The 18,945-nt window shown below is 38.8% G+C and overlaps 1 protein-coding gene across 4 annotated transcripts in view; it reads right to left on the bottom strand.

Moving 5' to 3' along the window:
* The window catches only part of LOC122564421 (collagen alpha-6(VI) chain), a 156,574-nt gene that overhangs the window by 96,059 nt on the left and 41,570 nt on the right, over positions 1–18,945 (bottom strand). For all 4 annotated transcript variants that reach the window (XM_087978574.1, XM_043719260.2, XM_087978575.1 and 1 more), the window contains 5 exons: positions 15,404–15,759; positions 12,935–13,013; positions 5,283–5,428; positions 4,927–5,019; positions 4,779–4,832 (listed from right to left, as the gene is read on the bottom strand). In XM_087978574.1, the coding sequence (XP_087834700.1) occupies positions 4,779–4,832; positions 4,927–5,019; positions 5,283–5,428; positions 12,935–13,013; positions 15,404–15,759 (728 nt within the window). The remainder of the gene's footprint in view (positions 1–4,778; positions 4,833–4,926; positions 5,020–5,282; positions 5,429–12,934; positions 13,014–15,403; positions 15,760–18,945) is intronic.

Genomic DNA, 18,945 nt, shown 5'->3' on the forward strand with positions numbered 1-18,945 from the left:
GTATAGGTCCTGCGAAGATTTGTTTTCCCAAAATGCAGCACCTCACATTTATCTAAATTAAACTCCATCTGCCACTCCTCAGCCCATTGTGCAATCTGATCAAGATCCCATTGTAATCTGAGTTAACCCTCTTCACTGTCCATGACAGCTCCAATTTTGGTGTAATCTACAAACTTACTAACTATACCTCTTATGCTCACATCCAAATCATTTATATAAATGACAAAAAGTAGTGAACCCAACACCTATCATTGTGGCACTCCACTGGTCACAGGCCTCTAGTCTGAAAAACAATCCTCCACCATCACCCTCTGCCTTCTACCTTTGAGCCAATTCTGTATCCAAATGGCTAGTTCTCCCTGTATTCCATGAGATCTAACCTTGCTAACCAGTCTCCCATGGGGAAACTTGTCAAACGCCTTACTGAAGTCCATATAGATCACGTCCACCACTCTGCCCTCATCAATCCTCTTTGCTACTTCTTCAAAAAACTCAATCAAGTTTGTGAAACATGATTTCCCACGCACAAAGCCATGTTGACTATCCCTAATCAGTCCTTGCCTTTCCAAATACATGTATATCCTGTCCCTCAGGATTCCCTCCAATGATTTGCCCACCACTGACATCAGGCTCACTGGTCTGTAATTCCCTGGCTTGTCTTTACCACCCTTCTTAAATAGTGGTACCATGTCAGCCAACCTCCAGTCTTTCGATACTTCACCTATGACTATCAATGATACAAATATCTCAGCAAGTGGTCCAGCAATCACTTCCCACAGACTTCTCAGGTACACCTGATCAGGTCCGAGGGATTTATCTATCTTTATGTGTTTCAAGACATCGAGCACTTCCTCCTCTGTAATATGGACATTTTTCAAGATGGTACCACCTTTTTCCCTAAATTCCATATCTTCCATGTCCCTCTCTACAGTAAACACTGATGCAAAATACTTGTTTAGTATCTCCCCCATCTCCTGCAGCTCCACACAAAGGCAGCCTTGCTGATCTTTGAGGGGTCCTATTCTCTCCCTAGTTACCCTTTTGTCCTTAATGGATTTGTAAAAACCCTTTGGATTCTCCTTAACCATATCTGCCAAAGCTATCTCATGTCTCCTTTTTGCCGTCCTGATTACCCTCTTAGGTATACTCCTATTGCCTTTATACTCTTCTAAGGATTCACTCGTTCTATCCTGTCTATAACTGACATATGCTTTCTTCTTTTTCTTAACCAAACCCTTAATTTCTTTAGTCATCCAACATTCTCTATACCTACCAGCCTTTCCTTTCACCCAAACAGGAATATACTGTCTCTGTTCTCTCATTATCTCATTTCTGAAGGCTTCCCATTTTCCAGCCTTCCCTTTACCTGTAACATCTGCTCTCAATTAGCTTTTGAAAGTTCTTGCTAATACCGTCAAATTAGCCTACCTCTAGTTTAGAACTTCAACTTTTAGATCCGGTCTATCCTTTTCCATCACTATTTTAAAACTAATAGAATTATGGTCGCTGGCCCCAAAATGCTCTCCCACTGATACCTCAAGTCACCTGCCCTGCCTTATTTCCCAAGAGTAGGTCAAGTTTTACACCTTCTCTAGTATGTACATACACAAACTGAATCAGAAATGTTTCTTGTACACACTTAACAAATTCCTGTCCATCTAGGCCCTTAACACTATGGCAGTCCCAGTCTATGTTTGGAAAGTTAAAATCCCCTACCATAACCATCCAAATATTCTTACAAATAACTGAAATCTCCTTACAAATTTCTTTTTCAATTTCCCTCTGACTATTAGGAAGTCTATAATACAATCCCAATAAGGTGATCATCCCTTTCTTATTTCTCAGTTCCAACCAAATAACATCCCTGGATGTATTTCCGGGAATATGCTTTTTTAAGTACAGCTGTTCCATGATTAATACAAAAACAGACTTTGCTGGGAAAGATCGGCAGGTCTGGAGCATCTGTGAAGAAAAATCTGAGTTAACGTTTGGGTCCAGTGACCCTTCCTCAGAACCCTTAGGGATCCAAAACGTTAATACTGATTTTTCTTCACAGATGCTGTCAAACCTGCTGACCTTTTCCAACAACTTATGTTTTTGTTCCTGATTGACAGCATCTGCAGTTCTTTAGTTCATGCTATGATTGATATGTCATGGAGTTAGCTATTCTACCTATACTTCCTGATAGAATCTGAGGAACACTGCACAAAGTCCAACCTTGTCTTAGTAGATTCCTTCCTTCCAACATTCAGGAAGAATCCCTCTCTCTTAAGCTCCTCACAACCTCCAGGAATATATCAGGGAGCTAACACCAGTCCAGAATAAACAAATTATTTCGCTCATTTCTCATTTCAAATTCCTCTGAATTCAATTTTTGGATTGGCTTTTTAAACATTGGAGTTGAGGCTGTATCATGTCTGATAGATCAAAGTTGCCTTTAACTAAATGGTAGAGCTTTGCAGCAAGTTGAGCTCAAAAGACATTTAAGAATATTTACATCATGGAAAAGTAATTAATCAGATGGGAAGATGCAATTTAGCCATAAGCATCTTGAAAGATGTCGAGTCAATATTTGTCCCAGACATGTAAACTAATACCACATTACAAAAACCATACCAAACTAAAAATCGCGCTTTTCTACACAGAACACGACCTTGAGGTTTTGTGAATATCTGTTTCTAGCATTCCCTTGACCAGTAACAAATGGATTTCTACTCCATGACTCAGCCAGCACAGCCAATAAGCAGATGGGTTCCATCAGTGGAATCAAAAACTAAGTTTTATTATCGACAATAACTCAGCTTTATTTTAGAATAATTCAGTACTTTACTACATTCTGGTTCTGATGTAAATATTTGAACATCTTAAGATTATTTATACAGTTTCATTTCAAGCAAATTCTCCACAAAAATAATGCAAACTTTCCAAACTCGTCACAGATTTTGAGTATAATCTAACCCTTTTAATTCAAGGTTGCTGAATTAAAATAACATGGTAATTACATTTGTTTCAGAATATAAATTTCCACTGCATAATTAAATTTTTTTAGCATCAAGGAGTGCTAATAATAGCAGCAGACTATAATGCAAACTGAAGGAGCAAACAAAATATTTTATCATCTCAGTTCTTTAATATATTTCCTTTGCATAATCGATATGAGATACTTCGACAGTTTAGTGGAGAAATTTGGAAGGTGCCACATGCAGGTCATGAAAATCCTTTCGAACTAGAGAATTCCATGAGCCACAATCTACACAGCCAATATGGTATAATGCAAAATATCGTCAAGGAAACTCACTGAGGCCACTCTTCGTCTACCCCTCAAGAGTCATGTTGTCTATTTCCGCAAGCAATTGTTCCCCACCTATAGCTCCTGGCTAGATTGGAGTGAATCAACAACTAAATTCTGCAGCATGTTATTTGGGAGGAAATACAAAAGAAATACAAATGTAAGGCGATATTGTAACTATCTTGTCTAATATCCTAGTGGTGTTTACATTCACATAACTGAGAGCTGGAATTATGTGCAGGTGGTTATGAGTCATCCCAGCACAAAGTTACCACCCCTGCAATATCATAGATATATTTAAATAAAGATGTAACAAGTCAAAGAAATATTTAATGATGTCTTCACAGTTATTTGATTATACAAGATGTTCCTTCTTATTTAGCAGTAATTGTAAAGCTTCTCAGAACATTTTGGAATAACTACAAAATGCCTTCAAATTCCAAATTCAGAAACATACAAATTCCATCGGAGGCCAGAAATAAATTTATGAATTTTTTTTGATACTTGTAACAATTGTGAGCTGAAAATGCTGCTGGGTAGATAGGCTGTCCACACTTGAAGCACCCCAGTTTTCCTGCCTGTTGAATTAACGGAAAATTGGACCAGGGATTTTAATTTATATCTGATTTATTTCATCTCAAGACAGGAAGGTTAAATGCTCATATTTTCTAAGACCAATTTCATCTCTTTCAAGTTGCCTTTTGCAAAGTTAATTTTACCAGTGTTGTGCAATTCATGGTTCAGGAGAATTAGAATTGATTCTAAGTTGCTACAAAGCTTTATTGGTGACCTCAAATAGACCTAACCCCCATCTCCAAGCCAATGACCGACCTGCTGTGAATTCCAGAGGGATAGCCCCTAACTGCTCCAAATGCCTGCCTATTGAAGCAGTAGATCCTTTGTCAGATGCAAGTCAGAATGCCATGTTACCCCACAGAGAATCTCAATTATTAATTTAAGAATTACAAGTCTCAAGAAAACTGTTTGTTCTCATTTGCTTCACGAATGCACAATCTGAAAAAAGACTTTGGGAGGTAATGTTTAAGTGATGTTTATGTGCGAGGAGGAATTCTGAGGTTAATTCCCTCCTGTATGATCATGACACCTCACCCAAGCTCAATGTAACTTGCTGCTGAGTTGGCAGTGACAAACATAATACATCAAGTTGCCCATTTGGTGTCTGCTACTCACCTTGTTCTCTCTATATATATGTGGCAAGTGCCTTCAGCCTGTTTGTCCAAATAACAGGATGTTCAATACTTAAAATCGATTCCATTGTAACCTGCATTTGAAGCAGTTTACAGTTTTAGGTAGTATTCAAGCTATCCTATTTTGTGAGATACCTGCATTGGCTTTCTCTTATGTGCATTTATGGAGAAGTCATCCCTCTTTATTCTGACACCTGGTAAATGCCACAAATCCCAGAAATAAGCAACAGTGGCTGCACTTAAAAGACAAACATTCAAATCCATTTAAAATACCAACTCACTTGTCCTCCCTCTTCTCCTGGATAACCTTGAAGTCCCTTTGCTCCTCTTTGTCCCTAAAACATGAACACATCAATTAATGAATAGAAAACACACTTCTTGTTCAAAATTCCAATTAGCAATCAACGTGCACATATATTGATAACTTACTTTCAGCCCTTTGATCCCTTGCATGCCAATCAGACCTGGTTCTCCCAAGCAGGTGCATGCAACATTACAACACTTTGTTTCCATGGCTGAACTCTGCAGACAAACATTGTATTATCAATACGATTTAAGCAGCATATTGTGAGATTAACTTCTAAACATAATTAAGAAACTAAACAGAAAACTCTTCATCTGAGGCAATTACACATATTGATATTAAGAACACTCACAAACAACACATTAATAAAACTGCTCATTGAAGTGTCACTAAATAAATGGGGTAATTTGTTTTACATTCCATTTTTGTACAGAAAGCTACAGAAGAACAATTCCGTCTTGCTCTTCTCAGGATCACTTACGATTTGTTTCATCAAGGCATTTCCAATATCGTTCATTTCAATTGATAGCTGTTGTTTGTATCCATATCCAGTTCCAAATTCAACATAATGCATCTCATCCACATTCACAGCACCTTCCAGAGCCACTGTGATGAGTGTGTGGATTCCTGTGAATTATAAAATGCCTATTTATTATTGCAATTACTATCGATAACTGAGTAATATTGAAGGTTGGATGGTTTATAGCCTGTGTTAAACAGATGGGAGATTTTTTAAGTGAGTCTATAGAATAAGGTGGAATACATGCTCAGAATAGAAATAAAAAATTAAACTAAAATTAAAACCTTCTGAGGTAAATCATTGCAAATTGGCAATCCTTTCGATTGCTTGCATGTTTGGCAGAATGGCCAAGAACAAAATATTCACCAATTGTTTTTTTTTAATTGGAATTTATCCAGGCATTTCATTGTACTGACTGGCTTATGATCACGTACCTTTCTTTCCTGCGACATTTCTAACTGCACAGTTAAAATGGAGCTCATTCTGCGGCTCCCTACCACACAATTTTACCAATTCAAAATACTTTTTTGAACTCACTTGTTTCCATCAAATAGGTGGGGATGCAGGACAAAAATAAAATCTTAAAAATTCAGTCCAATAATCATGAACGAAATGATGACTGATTTTGTTTTTTGCAAAAACTATCAATGTTTCCTAACCCAATCTGCAATAACTGTCCAACTTAGACAGTTAAATCTTTCAATTAAGTGAAACGTGACTGGTGAGAATAAACAGCTCACTTGTCAAAGATTTCATCCTCCTGCTCAATTTTATTAATCCTGTGTGCGGCACTACATTGAATGCTTTTTGAGAATCCAGATATACTGCATCCACATTTTTATAGGATCCCTACAGTTTGGAATCAGGTCATTAGGCCCAACAAATCCACAGAACATCCCACTCTAACTCAACCACCTTCCCTATCCCAGTAACCCTGCATTTCCCATGGCTAACCTATACATCCCTGGAACCTATGAGCAATTTAGCATGGCCTATCCACCTGACCCGCACATCTTTGATTCTCACATCCTTAATTAGTAGCTCCTCAAAAAACCCAAATCTGAAATAAACCATGATACTTCTTCAATAAATCCATATTTATTTAGACCAATCATACTGGCTGAAACCTTCCAATCAGTATCAAAACCTATTTTCCAATGATGACCAATAAATTACATTCCTCGAATTTTTCTGACTTTGCTTCGAATATAAGATTCTGTAGAATTCCTTCAGCACATGAAATCTCAGAGGGAGAAAGAAAATCTGCCCCAAAGCCAAGCCACGTCACCACCAACCCCACCCTGTCCCCAATACCGCCACACCGGACCACCTTCAACCTCCCCATCCCAACCGTATGCACTAGCCTCCCATATTGGAAAGAAAAGGTTCCAAAGTTGCTCAATGTGTAGATGAATGAGTGTACCTGTGAATGAGAAGGTGCGTTGATGGGTAGGGTAGGTGTGGTCAAGTGGAAAAATCAATAGGATGGTACACAAAGTAGGAAAGTGGGTAGGCCAAGAGTTAGTCGAAAAGAGCCTTGTTGGGGGAGGGGATAGGAATGTTGGAACTGGTTATCAGGAGGACCCCAAGAGTTCAAGGGAGGGAGGAATCAGGGAGTTTTGAGAGGGGAGTTACAGGTTCGAGGGCTGAGGGTCCGACAGTCATTTGCACAATTAGCTAGGAGTTTGATGAAGATTTTTCTAGCATTTGCTGAGTAATTATGCAGGTAATAAGTGAAACTGTCCAAAGACTGCAAATGTAAACTTAGAACTGAAGATTTCTTTCGAGGATCGTGGGATGAAGGGAATTACTTATTAAAACTTTGAACTTCCGACTTTCTTAGGAGTCAGGATTTCAGGACTTCAACAGGATCCTGACACTCATCCTCATCAATCCTTTGGTCTCCAATGATCCAGTGACCAGAAAATTTTGTGAAGCATGATTTTCTAAGTGCCCTGCAACAAAGCCCTATGAATGAATTCCAGTATTTTCCCAAAAATTGATATCAGACTAACTAGCGTTCCCTACTTTCTCTCTCCCTTTCTCGAATTTGGGGGTTGGGGGAGGGGCGGGGTGGATTATATTTGTTATCTTGCCATCTCTTGGAACTTTTCTCAAATCTAAGGAAATCTGGAAAATCAAAACTAACATACCACTGTACCTGTCGCTGCCTTTTTAATCTCTAACATGGAAGCTATCAGATCAAAGGGATTTGTCAGCTCTTCGTTGTGTTAATTAATTAGTAGTGCTTCTCTACTAATACCCATTTCTTTAAGTTCCTCATTTTTAATAGACTCTTAGTTACCCACTATTTCTAGCATTTGTTTGCAAGATATACCAGCACTGTCACTCCAATACTGCACTGCTGGTTATTTTCCACATATTTAATTGTGGGATGGGAAATGGACATGTTTTACAGAAAGTGAAGGCAGCAGATGCTGGAGATTAGAGTCAAGATTAGTGTGGTGCTGTAAAAGCCCAGCAGGTCAGGCAGTATCCGAGGAGCAGGAAAAAACCCGCTCCTTGGACCTGCTTTGCTTTTCCAGCACCACTCTAGTCATGTTTTACAGGTAATGCTGTTTCTATTTCTGATTCAGTGTGAAAAATAAGGCTGAAACTAAGCTTCAGCCAGAAGTGCTAAGTGGATTATCATTTTGACCTCCATATGGGATCTCATATGTCATTAATTCCAATCTTCAACCAACTGGACTAATTCCATGTGATATCAAGAAATGATGGTAGGAAAAATCCCTGAGCCCTGTGAACATCCTGGTAGAATGGCTGAAGACTTGCACTTTTAAGCTACCAGCATCCTTAGCGAAGTTGTTTCAGTACAACGTGACAATATGAACAAATTCTCAAATAGTCCTGCTCACAAGAGCCAAGCAAATCCAGGCTGGCCAATACCTTCCCCTCAATTTACTCCTGATCATCAAAGTGATTGAAGTCATCGTTTACAGTGCTGTCATATTGTTCATACTGAACAAAAAAAATGTTTAGTAAGGCTCAGCATGGGTCAGGATGACTTGGTTCCCTGCCTCATTAGAGTCCTGATCCAAAAGGGAACTATAGAACTGACGAAATTAAGTGAGGGTAGTTTTATACAACGTGTGACATCATGGAGCCCTAGCAAAAGTAAAGTCAATAAGAATTGCAGGAACTGTTCCAATGTCTGGAATCATGTCTATCTCAAAGGAATATGGCTTTGGCTGTTGGAAGCTAATAATCCAACACTCAGGACATTGCTTTAGGAGTTCCTCAGACTAATGTCCTCAACCTAACCATCTACAAGATGCAAAGATCCATAGACAGCACCTTCCTACCCCACGACCATTTCCATATTGAAGGGCAAGGGCAGCAGGTATTTGGGAACACCATCACCTGCTGGTTCTCCTCGAAGCCACTCACCACCTTGACTTGGAAATATACCGCCGTTCCTTCACAGTTGTTAAGTCAAAATCCTGGAATTCCCTCCCTGCCGGCATTATGGGTCAATCCACAGTAACTGGACTGCGGCGGTTCAAGAAGGCAGCTCACCATCACCTTCTCAAGGGCAACTAGGGCTGGGCTATCAATGCTGACCAGCCAGCAACACCCAACTCCCACAAATGGATAAATAAAACAAAATTACAAAACTGATGCATTTAAAATGTACCTAGCCCTAGATAACATCCTTCTAAGGTGCAAAACAATGCTTCCTACCTCAATAACTTCAAAAGGGGAGCCATTTGAATTGATAACTCTGCATTTGAAATGTTGATTAATTCAGCAACATGACAGTGTGAGACCTGACCTGCATCCTGGATTAATCAGTGCTCAGAGTTGGAAAAATGACTCATTGGAACAAAAGCTTTTACAAATTCAAACAGCATAAAACTCACCAGACAGCAAGCTCACACGGCAGAGCTCCAAGAACCAGTTCTGAGGAAGACGTTCCCAACGGAGTGTTTTTACAAAGGGGATGAAAATCAAACACTTTTCTTTTTAATGGGCATCAGAGAGTCCTGATACCACACAACTGGTGAAGAATAAGGAATCTTCTCTCGCTCACATTATCTAGTGCTCAGTGGAACCTCATTGTGCAAGATAAGACTTACAGAAGACTTTGCAGCAACACATTGAAGCAATGGTCCTAACAGTATCGCATAGGGATTTTATTGGAACTTCCTTTTTATAAGTATATTTTGTTTTCTTTTAATCTTGGTACCTCTAATTTATTGTGAATAACATTATCTTTTTATCCATACGGGAACTATCAGGCATTACTTGTAATAAACTAAGTTTTAGCAGGTTTAAACTGAAGCTTGAATGCTGATCTATTTTAATTAAAATCATTACAATTAAAAAGGTTGTAAGATCTCTCTTCATCGACAGTTCACTGGCCACATGTTTTATCCACGTGGTGGTTGTGACATTAAAAATCACCCAACAACAAAATATTAGCAGTGGTCAGTTGCCTAACTGGACTATATAAGTCAATATACACATGATAAGTATAGAGCTTGTCTAAAGCAAGCCAATGTTTAAGAATTCTGCAGTAACGCATCTCCTAACTCCCCTAAGATTGTCCACCATCTACAATGACTAAGTAAGGAGTTGATAGATAACAGATCTAATAACACACAAAGTTCAATGCCATTCAAGACAAAGCAAACCACTTGATCAACATCCTCTCTGTCATATTAGACATTCACTCACTTCTGTGTCAATGGGGCTGCGGAGGAGACGGTTGAGAGCTTCAAGTTTCGCGAAGTAAGTGTCACCAACAATCAATCCTGGTCCATCCACGTCGAAGCAACAGTCAAGGAATCACACCAACATCTTTACTTCCTCAGGCTAAGGAAATTCAGCACGTGCTCAATGACTCTGATGAATTTTTATAGTTGCACCATATAAAGCATCCTATCCAGCTGCATCACAGCTTGGCATGGCAACTGCTCTGCCGAAGACTACAAGAAATTACAGGCAGTTGCATGGGCAGCCCAATCCATAAGGAAAACCAGCTTTCCTCCCACTGACTCTACCTACACTTCCTGCAGCCTCAGGAAAACAGCCAAACAAATCAAGTTCCTCCCACCCTGGTTATATGCTCTTCCACCTTCTTCCAATTGACAGAAGATACAAAAGTTTGAACACATTCGAACAGATTTAAGAATAGCTTCATTCCCACAGTTATCAGAACTCTGATATGTTAGAATTGCTCTTTCTCTGCACCTTCTCTGTAACGGTAATGCTGTGTTCTGCATTTTGTTCTATTACCTTGTTGTACTTGCATAAGGTTCAATTTATCCTCTTAGCATGCAAAACAATCCTTTTCATTGCATCTCTGTACGTGTGACAATAATAAATTGAATCAAATCATTCCTACCATAATTGACACATAGCGCTCGTATGGCTCACATACAAGATGCACTGCAGCAATTCAAAGACTCTTTTGATAGCCCCTTCCAAACCTGTGATTTCTGGGACAAAGACATCAGATACATGGGAACTCCACCATGTCAACGCTCACTTCTGAGCCTCACACCATCCTGACTTATTATTAACACCACTATTCCATTATCACTTGATCAAAATCCTGAAACTTCTTAACAACAAAGACAGTGTACTTACAATGGATGGACTGCAATGATTCAAGATGGTAACTCATCGCTAAGTTTGCAAAGACAATTTGGGATGGGCAATAAATGCTGTCTTTACCAACAAATGCTCATACCACAAGACTTACTGCAAATAAATCAATCATCTCACATAAATGTTTATTAGATTCATTAACAGAAATTATGCAGAACAAATGAGTTAATCAACTCAGTCAGTCTCAGTCACTATAACTGGCAATGTAAGTGTTGCAAGAACAGTCCATCAATTCTGTTTAATATGAATTTACCAGACACCTATTTCTGTGCAAATGATAAAAAATTAGCTCACTCACCTCCTTTATTTCACCTGCTGAGGGTGTGTAATGGCTTGTAATTACCTCAAGATGAAAAGACACTTTTTCACATGAAGGATGGTGTATGTATGGAATGAGCTGTGAGAGCAAGTGGTGGAGGCTGATATAATTACAACATTTAAAAAGCATCTGGATGGGTACATGAATAGGAAGGGTTTAGAGGGTTATGAGCCAAATGCTAGCAAATGAAACTAGATTAGTTTAGGATATCTGGTCAGCATGGATGAGTTAGACTGAAGGGTCTATCAAAATTACACATGTTCACTAACAAGCCTAATCCATATTTTAGCCCTTAATCTTGGTTAATGTAATTCTTAAAGCAGCTGTTTTTACAGCTGTGTTTCATGAAGGAATTAATGGAATAGCCATCAGTTGTTTTTATGTTTATTTCATATACCTATTACTCATTGGGAGTCTTGATCTCATTCTTTACTTCGGCGGTCTGTGTATTAATCAAATAATCACCAGTATGTGGAATGTATGCAAAGGTGAAAGTCTGTGCAATGATGTCATATATACACAGTTTGTACAGCTGTTTTTAATTCAACAGCACTCAGAATACTGGCTGCAAAATCTGGTTATTGTCTCATGTACAAATTGAAGACAAGCTCAGAGAAACATTAAATTGACAACAATTGCAGCAGAGCAATCGGCCACAGGCTGTCAATAAATGTCAAAATGAAGCAGAAAGTGTCAGTTGATATCAATGCTGTTGTATCCAGAGGACATATACCTTCTGCTCCAACTTTATAACCTCAAACTAAGCACTCCCACAGGCTACTTAATAAATTCTCATCTCCTCTGTATAGAAATATGCTTCTTGGAGATGGTGGAAAATGGCTGTTAATGCTGCAGATATCTACTACGTCATAAATAGATAGATGACAGATAGACTTCAGTGAAGGCCAATGTAATGGATTTTGAAAAAAACATTTAACATCTTGCCCTGTTATTATTTGCAATGGACAAGTGGTTCAACTAATTTTAAATCCTTCTCTCCATCCCTCATTAAACCTGAATTCTGAGATCACGTCAACATTTCTAGCACTCAGCAGTGCAATGCCCAAATTAGCAGCAAACATTTTGTAGAAGGTAGACCTACCATTGGCTATATCTTTTTAATATACTCACACAAAGGTAAACGGAGCACCTGAGAATCCATGGGGTAGTAAGGACTGCAGGGTGCATGTGGAAGAGTTCTCCATCCTGCCAAATCAAGTCACATGGGATGCCAGGAGAAAATACAAGCTAAATTGCTCATGCAGTGGTTTATGTTGAAGTCTCAGAAGGAAATAATGACTTGTTAAAAACAAGAGTTCGCGAGGAGCTTTGGAAGTATTTTGGAATTTAATATGGATCTCCCTTTAATGCTAATAAAAACTTATTCTGCACTGGATACTTTAAACACAGCTTTATAAAGTCTAACTTTTTCTGTTAAAAAAAAATCAAACACAAGTGTTGCATGAACTACAAATTGGTCATGCCACCTTCTTAATCCTTCAACAACATTATTGGAGAACTGAAACTCTCAGCCTTACAAGTTTGGGAATTTAGTGTGTTACAAGTAATACCTAGAATTTTAGCATTTATAGATTCCTGTGAATAGGTCTAGCAATACCATTGGGAGTTTTATAACGAATTGAAAATGTGTGTGCAGTACCTCTATTGTTGATTTCTTTTGAGCTTTGTTTAAGAACCATTTCTCTGTCATCGAAGCCATCTGTGAATAATACTAGTGCCTGTATAAAGATTGTAATGAAAGTGACAGTTATTTTTGCGAACTGATATTTTAAATAGCCAGACTGTGAAAGGAACAGAGGAAAAGAAAGTGTTAATCTCCATGACCTGTAAATAGTATTAAATTAACTGTAAGTACATAGAATATGCAACATTAAACAATTCGTTCTGGCAAACTAGGCTGCAGTACTGTTTATTCTCCACACAATTTTTCTTAAAATATTTTGAAGAGGTCTGGCCTGGTCCATTATGATAGCAGGAGAGATTTCTAACATCTCAAAAACAATTGACCCTGCAAGAAATGTATAAACTACTTGCTTTGAAGTATATGTCTTATCAGCGAAAGGGAACTTGTTCAAATTGAAGTAAGGAAATAGGATTGGACTAATAAGCAGATATGCATGGAATTAACAGATATTGTCATAAAGCAGCTTGAAACTCTACACTAGTTTTCTCCATCTCAATTTACTGTTATATTTCAGCCTTTCAGGCTATTTTCACATTCCTCTATTTTAATGTAAAGTCTAGATTTCTGTTGAAAGAATTGAAGCTATTGGCCTCAATCACATTTTGAGTTCCATGTTCTATTCACTCTGTGGTAATGGCATTTTTCCTTATTCGATCTATTAGTAATTATATTGTATCTAAGTTAACTAGCTTTGGATTCTCCCTTATGTGAAAACATTATCTCAACATTGACCCTATCCAACCCATCTATCACTTTAAAGATTTCCATGAGGCAAACGATGAATCTTCTGTCTTCTCAAGAAAAAGCTCCAAATTATTCAACATTTCCTAGAAGTTATAATCTCTCAGCTCTGTTCTGAATCCTGTCAATTTTTTTTTTAATGCAGTATCCAGTGTTTCTACATTCTATTTAGAAGAATGGACTAATCTGTACACAGTACTTGAAATGTGACCTGATTAAGATTCATGAATATTGAATGCTATATCCATAGATTTAAATAATTTACAACAAGGTACGTGAACTGATGGTGTAAGTGGAAGTAAAATGGTATGATTTTATTTCCATTAAGGAGATGTGACTGCACGCTGACCAAGACACAGAATGAATATTAAAGAATATTTGACACTTAGGAAGAGTAGAGAGAAATGAAAGGGAGGTAGGAAGTGCTGACAATAAGGGATGGGATATATGTATTAGTGACTGATCAAGAATGGAGAAACTGTTTGGTTGGAGCTAAGAAACAGCAAGGGGCAGCACACATTGATATAAGTTGTTAATAGGCCTCCAAACACTTGTGCTAACATGAATTAAATCAGGAATTCAGAGTTAAAACTGACTGCACAATCTCTGTGCTATTAGCTTCCTCTCATTCTCTTTTTACATTATTTCCAATTCCCCAAAAGGAACTGCAAAACATTCAACGGCTGCAATATTTATCAACACATCACTTGATTGATGATCCCCATTAAAAAGGGAGACGCATTGAAAATAAGCACAAGAAAGAACATGATCTGAGGTGTTTGAGACATTATCCCATAAGCAATTCACTTGGAATTTTGAGCTAAATAGTCAGGGCTCATAAGATATCCAAGACAGCTTCAACATTTATGTCTGGAGAGACTTTAAGCATAACAAGCTTCAATCCATTGACGTTAAATGTAACTTGTCACTTATTTAAAATCCACAATTTTCCTGGAGAAATCAATATGTAACAGTCAATGGAGACGACATTAGCCTAAAATTTATTGGGATAACTAAAGTTTACTACATTCCAGGTGAGATCAGTTCAAGTCAAAAGACATTGAACCTTTGTTCAAAGAGCCCTCTTGTGACACAGTGTCCCTATCAATGTACCAGAAGGCTTGGGTTCAAGTCCAGCTTGTTCCAGAGATGTGTAATAACATCCCTGAGTCAGGGTGATTAGAAAAATAGGTGAGATAAATACAAATTTGTACCTTATGTCCAAGCAAATTGCTGCAGATGCTAGTACTGAACACAACAAATGCTGGAGGTTGCAACTGGTCAGGCAGCATTCATGGAGAGAAAGCAAGCTAACATTTTGAGTCGAGATTACACTTTATCAGAGTCATCTAGACTTGAAACATTACCTTGCTTTCTCTCCATAGATGCTGCCTGACCCACTTGAACCTTCATCCATTGTAGATCAGAGAAATAGACAATCCATCTGAAAACTGAATCAATCATCATCAAAGCCTATTTGAATGTAGCATGATTGTGACATCATGAACAAAACCACCTAGTCACCAGCAATTAGTGTAAAATCCAAACCATTATAGTGCAAACAGCTAAACATAGCTCTTTCATACCTTTTAAAGTCAATTATTATTCTCAACAGACTTAAGACTAAAAGGTTTGAAAGTGTTGCATGCAGAGTTTTCTAGACCTTATGACAGATAAGCTTACCTTTGTTGTTGAAGTCGATGTACTGAATGCATCAATAAATGATTTTATATTTTTTGCATTCAGATCAATGTCGTCATCTGTTTGAACTCTGAGCAGCTTATCCAAAACGGCTGGGTCATACTCTTCAAAACTGGTATCAAAGACAGATTCGCCCCTGTTGTTTATTAAGTGAAAACCCATTCTGATGTTTAGCTTGGAAGCCGATGCACAGCTGATCGATTGCATGGATGCAATTTCCTGTAATATTGGACCAAGCTTTGCCTTTAGCTTTTGCTGGCTATCAAATATGTTCCTGGAACCAATCCTTCTTGAGAAATCAAAGCCCACAGCAATGTCTATCGTACATGCTGGATCCTCTGTAATGTGAACAACCCAAAGTCAAAGCTTTTCATGTATTTTGTACAGTAAACATTGAAGTAAATAACTGTCTTTCCAATTTTTTGTTTGTTTTGCAAAGACAGAGACAGGAAGAAATAAGACAATCAGAAACAAGCAGAACGGTTTCAACTGGGTAGGAGAGTTTTAACTAATTTGGCAGATGGCTGGGAACACCATTAGAAAAGGGAAACAAAATGTTTGAAAGATTTGGGGAGAGACAGCCAGCAACTGAGCAAACAATAGTAAAGTGTTATATGGGATCATGCTAAGCAGGAAAGCAGTAAGATTTAATACAGGTTTAAAGTGCATTATAATAAGTGCAAAAAATCTGGTAAAAATAAGATGGGCAAGCTGCAAGTAAAGCACACTCATAGCACTCTGATATGATGGTGATGACAGATGGCTCTAAAAAAGGATAGCATTTGGAACTAAACATTCGTGGACACAAGGGGCCAGATTTTTATTTTGGATTGAGATGCAATCTGGAAATTCTCTGGGTCCCAAGAACACATCGCATGAACCTGATGTCCCCATGACCCACCTTCAAATCTTCAGGTCAATTAATGGACAGTGGTAAGCTTAACATCCAACTGAAAATAGCAGGCAGGTTCCTGAGGCCAATGACAATCCTCCAGCGGTGATAAATTGAAAGCTCCACCAACCCAATATTAACACTCCCAATGCTGATGAAGGGAGAAAAAGGTGTCTCAACACAGGGGCACCCTCTGAGGATGAACCTGATTCTTCTTTTACAAAAATATCACAGTGGCTGGGCCAGAATTATGGAGGAAAGATCCTCTATGTGACAGCCAGAAGCCATTGGAATTGTGGAAGAGATGTCCCTCATAAAACAAAGTGCTACCCCTGTCTCCCTCCACTGTGAATCATAGAATCAGCACCAGCCATCTGAAGAGTGTCCCACCCAGACCTAGGCCGTCCAACATATTCCCATAACCTTATATTTACCATTCCCACAAGCCTACATTACCCTGGATACTATGGGGCAATTTAGCAAGTTCAGTCCATTAACCTATACATCTTTGGATTGTGGGAAAAAACCGGAGCACCCAGCGGAAACCCACACAGACACAGGGAGAGAGTCACCTAGGCTGGAATCAAACCTGGGTCCCTGGTGCCATGAGGCAGCAGTGCTCACCACTGTGCCATAATGGTGCTCCTGTTGCTGTATGCAGTGTTACAAGTGAAGTTGTTTTGCCTACTGAGTTTTTCCTACACATTGACTGGAAGTTTCCAGTCAGCATGGTATAGGCCTCTATCCATCTCAACTGGCCTCCTCTGCTTTGAAACAGGGAGCCATTCCAAACCGGAAAAGCCTTTGTAAGGATAGTTTGGTGCACATTTATAACACCGAACCTGCAGGACAGCTAGCTGTATGAAATGTCGGACACAATCCTCTGCCTCAGATCTCAACCCTAAAGGGTTTTGAATTTCAGCCCAAGGTATTCAGGTATAATAGGAGTAAAATGAAAGGAAGACAGGTAGGATTAGTTAACTTGCTCTTGTAGGGAACTGGCAGTATCGACAAACTAAAAAGCATTCTTCTCTGTCCTGTGGTTCTGATTGGTGCTTTTTGACAAACCCTGTACTCTCTAATATAAGGACAGGTAAATAGGTCAACTTTCATGAAGGTTTACTCTTTTCCTCAATTTCCATTTGAAATCATTGATTAAGAAGGGCTGTGTGCACGTTGTGGGGCCAATATCTGTTACGCTGGTAATATGCATGGTACACAGCGATCAATAGATAAAAAGGGTATCCGTGTGAATGAATGATCACATAGTAGCATTAAAGAGAGTCAGGAATATGATTTTAGTAAAGGCCTGATCCTGCAGACAATCAGAAAGTGTTGGGGAAAGTCTGGCAGCATCTGTAGACAGTGAAGCAGTCAACATTCTGGAGGTAGAAACTGTTTTAAGTATGGTGGCGTTCAGAGGATTCCCTGAGTCCACCTCCCTCCATGCTCACTTAAACTTCACCACCTGTGTGAATGAACCCACATAGTTCAAATGGGGGGTTGGGACATTCAGGATAAGCAGGGAGCTTCTGCTTTGGCTCCTCAGGCACTTGTTACTCCCAAGACAGCTGACCCAACCTCCCTGCAATGAGGAGAGCAGGGGTAGGAAGACAGAGCATGATCCCAATTCCTCTCCTTCCTCTGGAAGTGATGGAGGCAATACTACCTTTTGTGGCTCTGTGGATGAGGAAGGGTGAAGTTACAGGACATGATGGAAAGAACAAAGACTGTACAATTGGACGTGTTCTTAATATCAACCAAAGGTCAATATTAGGCCTTTCAGAACAATGTAAAAGAGTTCCATTAGAAATTTAAATTGGGTAGTTGTTGGTTTCAAAGGCACTATCTTAAGTCCGTTGATGAATTTCTACAGTGTATCTTGTAGATCGTACACACTAATGCGATTGAATGCTAGTGTTAGAGTAACTGAATATTTGAGGATGTGATGCCAATCAAGTGGCTGGGTAGTAACAAGTGTGTTTTTGAAAAAGAAAAGTAACTTAAAAGCTGAGAATGAAGATTAAAAGTGCTGTGAGAAAGAAAAACGTTAAGCATTTCCAACATAGTTTATTCTTATGTGACAATAACTTGCATTTAAGCAGTTCCTTAACATTGTGTTCCAAGAAAGTTAGACAATGAGCTACATATTAGGGCAGATGGCCAAAACCTTTGTTTAAAAAAAAAGAATTTTGCCAAAAATGAATATCTTAAAGGAGGGACCTCCTCAAAGAGGCTCTGAAACTGACTTAACTCCACAAAAATTACAGGGGATAGAAGTTATTGATAGAAGAATGTATGAGGGGGCATAAATACAAATTGAGGGGTGATAGATTTAAGACAGATGTCAGAGGCAAGTTCTTTACTCAGAGAGTGGTAAGGGCGTGGAATGCCCTATCTGCCAATGTAGTTAACTCAGCCACATTAGGGAGATTTAAACAATCCTTAGATAAGCACATGGATGATGATGGGATAGTGAAGGGGATGAGAATAGTTCACAGGTTGGCGTAACATTGAGGTCTGAAGGACCTGTTCTGCGCTGTATTGTTCTATGTTCTAAGATACCCATTGGGAATCTAAAGGGCATTCTATATAATAAAGCTATTCACTCCCTACTCAGAAGTTGATCTTA

The sequence above is a fragment of the Chiloscyllium plagiosum genome, unplaced genomic scaffold, assembly GCF_037043375.1.
Source record: "Chiloscyllium plagiosum isolate Xiang-an unplaced genomic scaffold, Cpla_swu_hap1 HiC_scaffold_34, whole genome shotgun sequence".
Lineage (NCBI taxonomy): Eukaryota > Metazoa > Chordata > Chondrichthyes > Orectolobiformes > Hemiscylliidae > Chiloscyllium > Chiloscyllium plagiosum.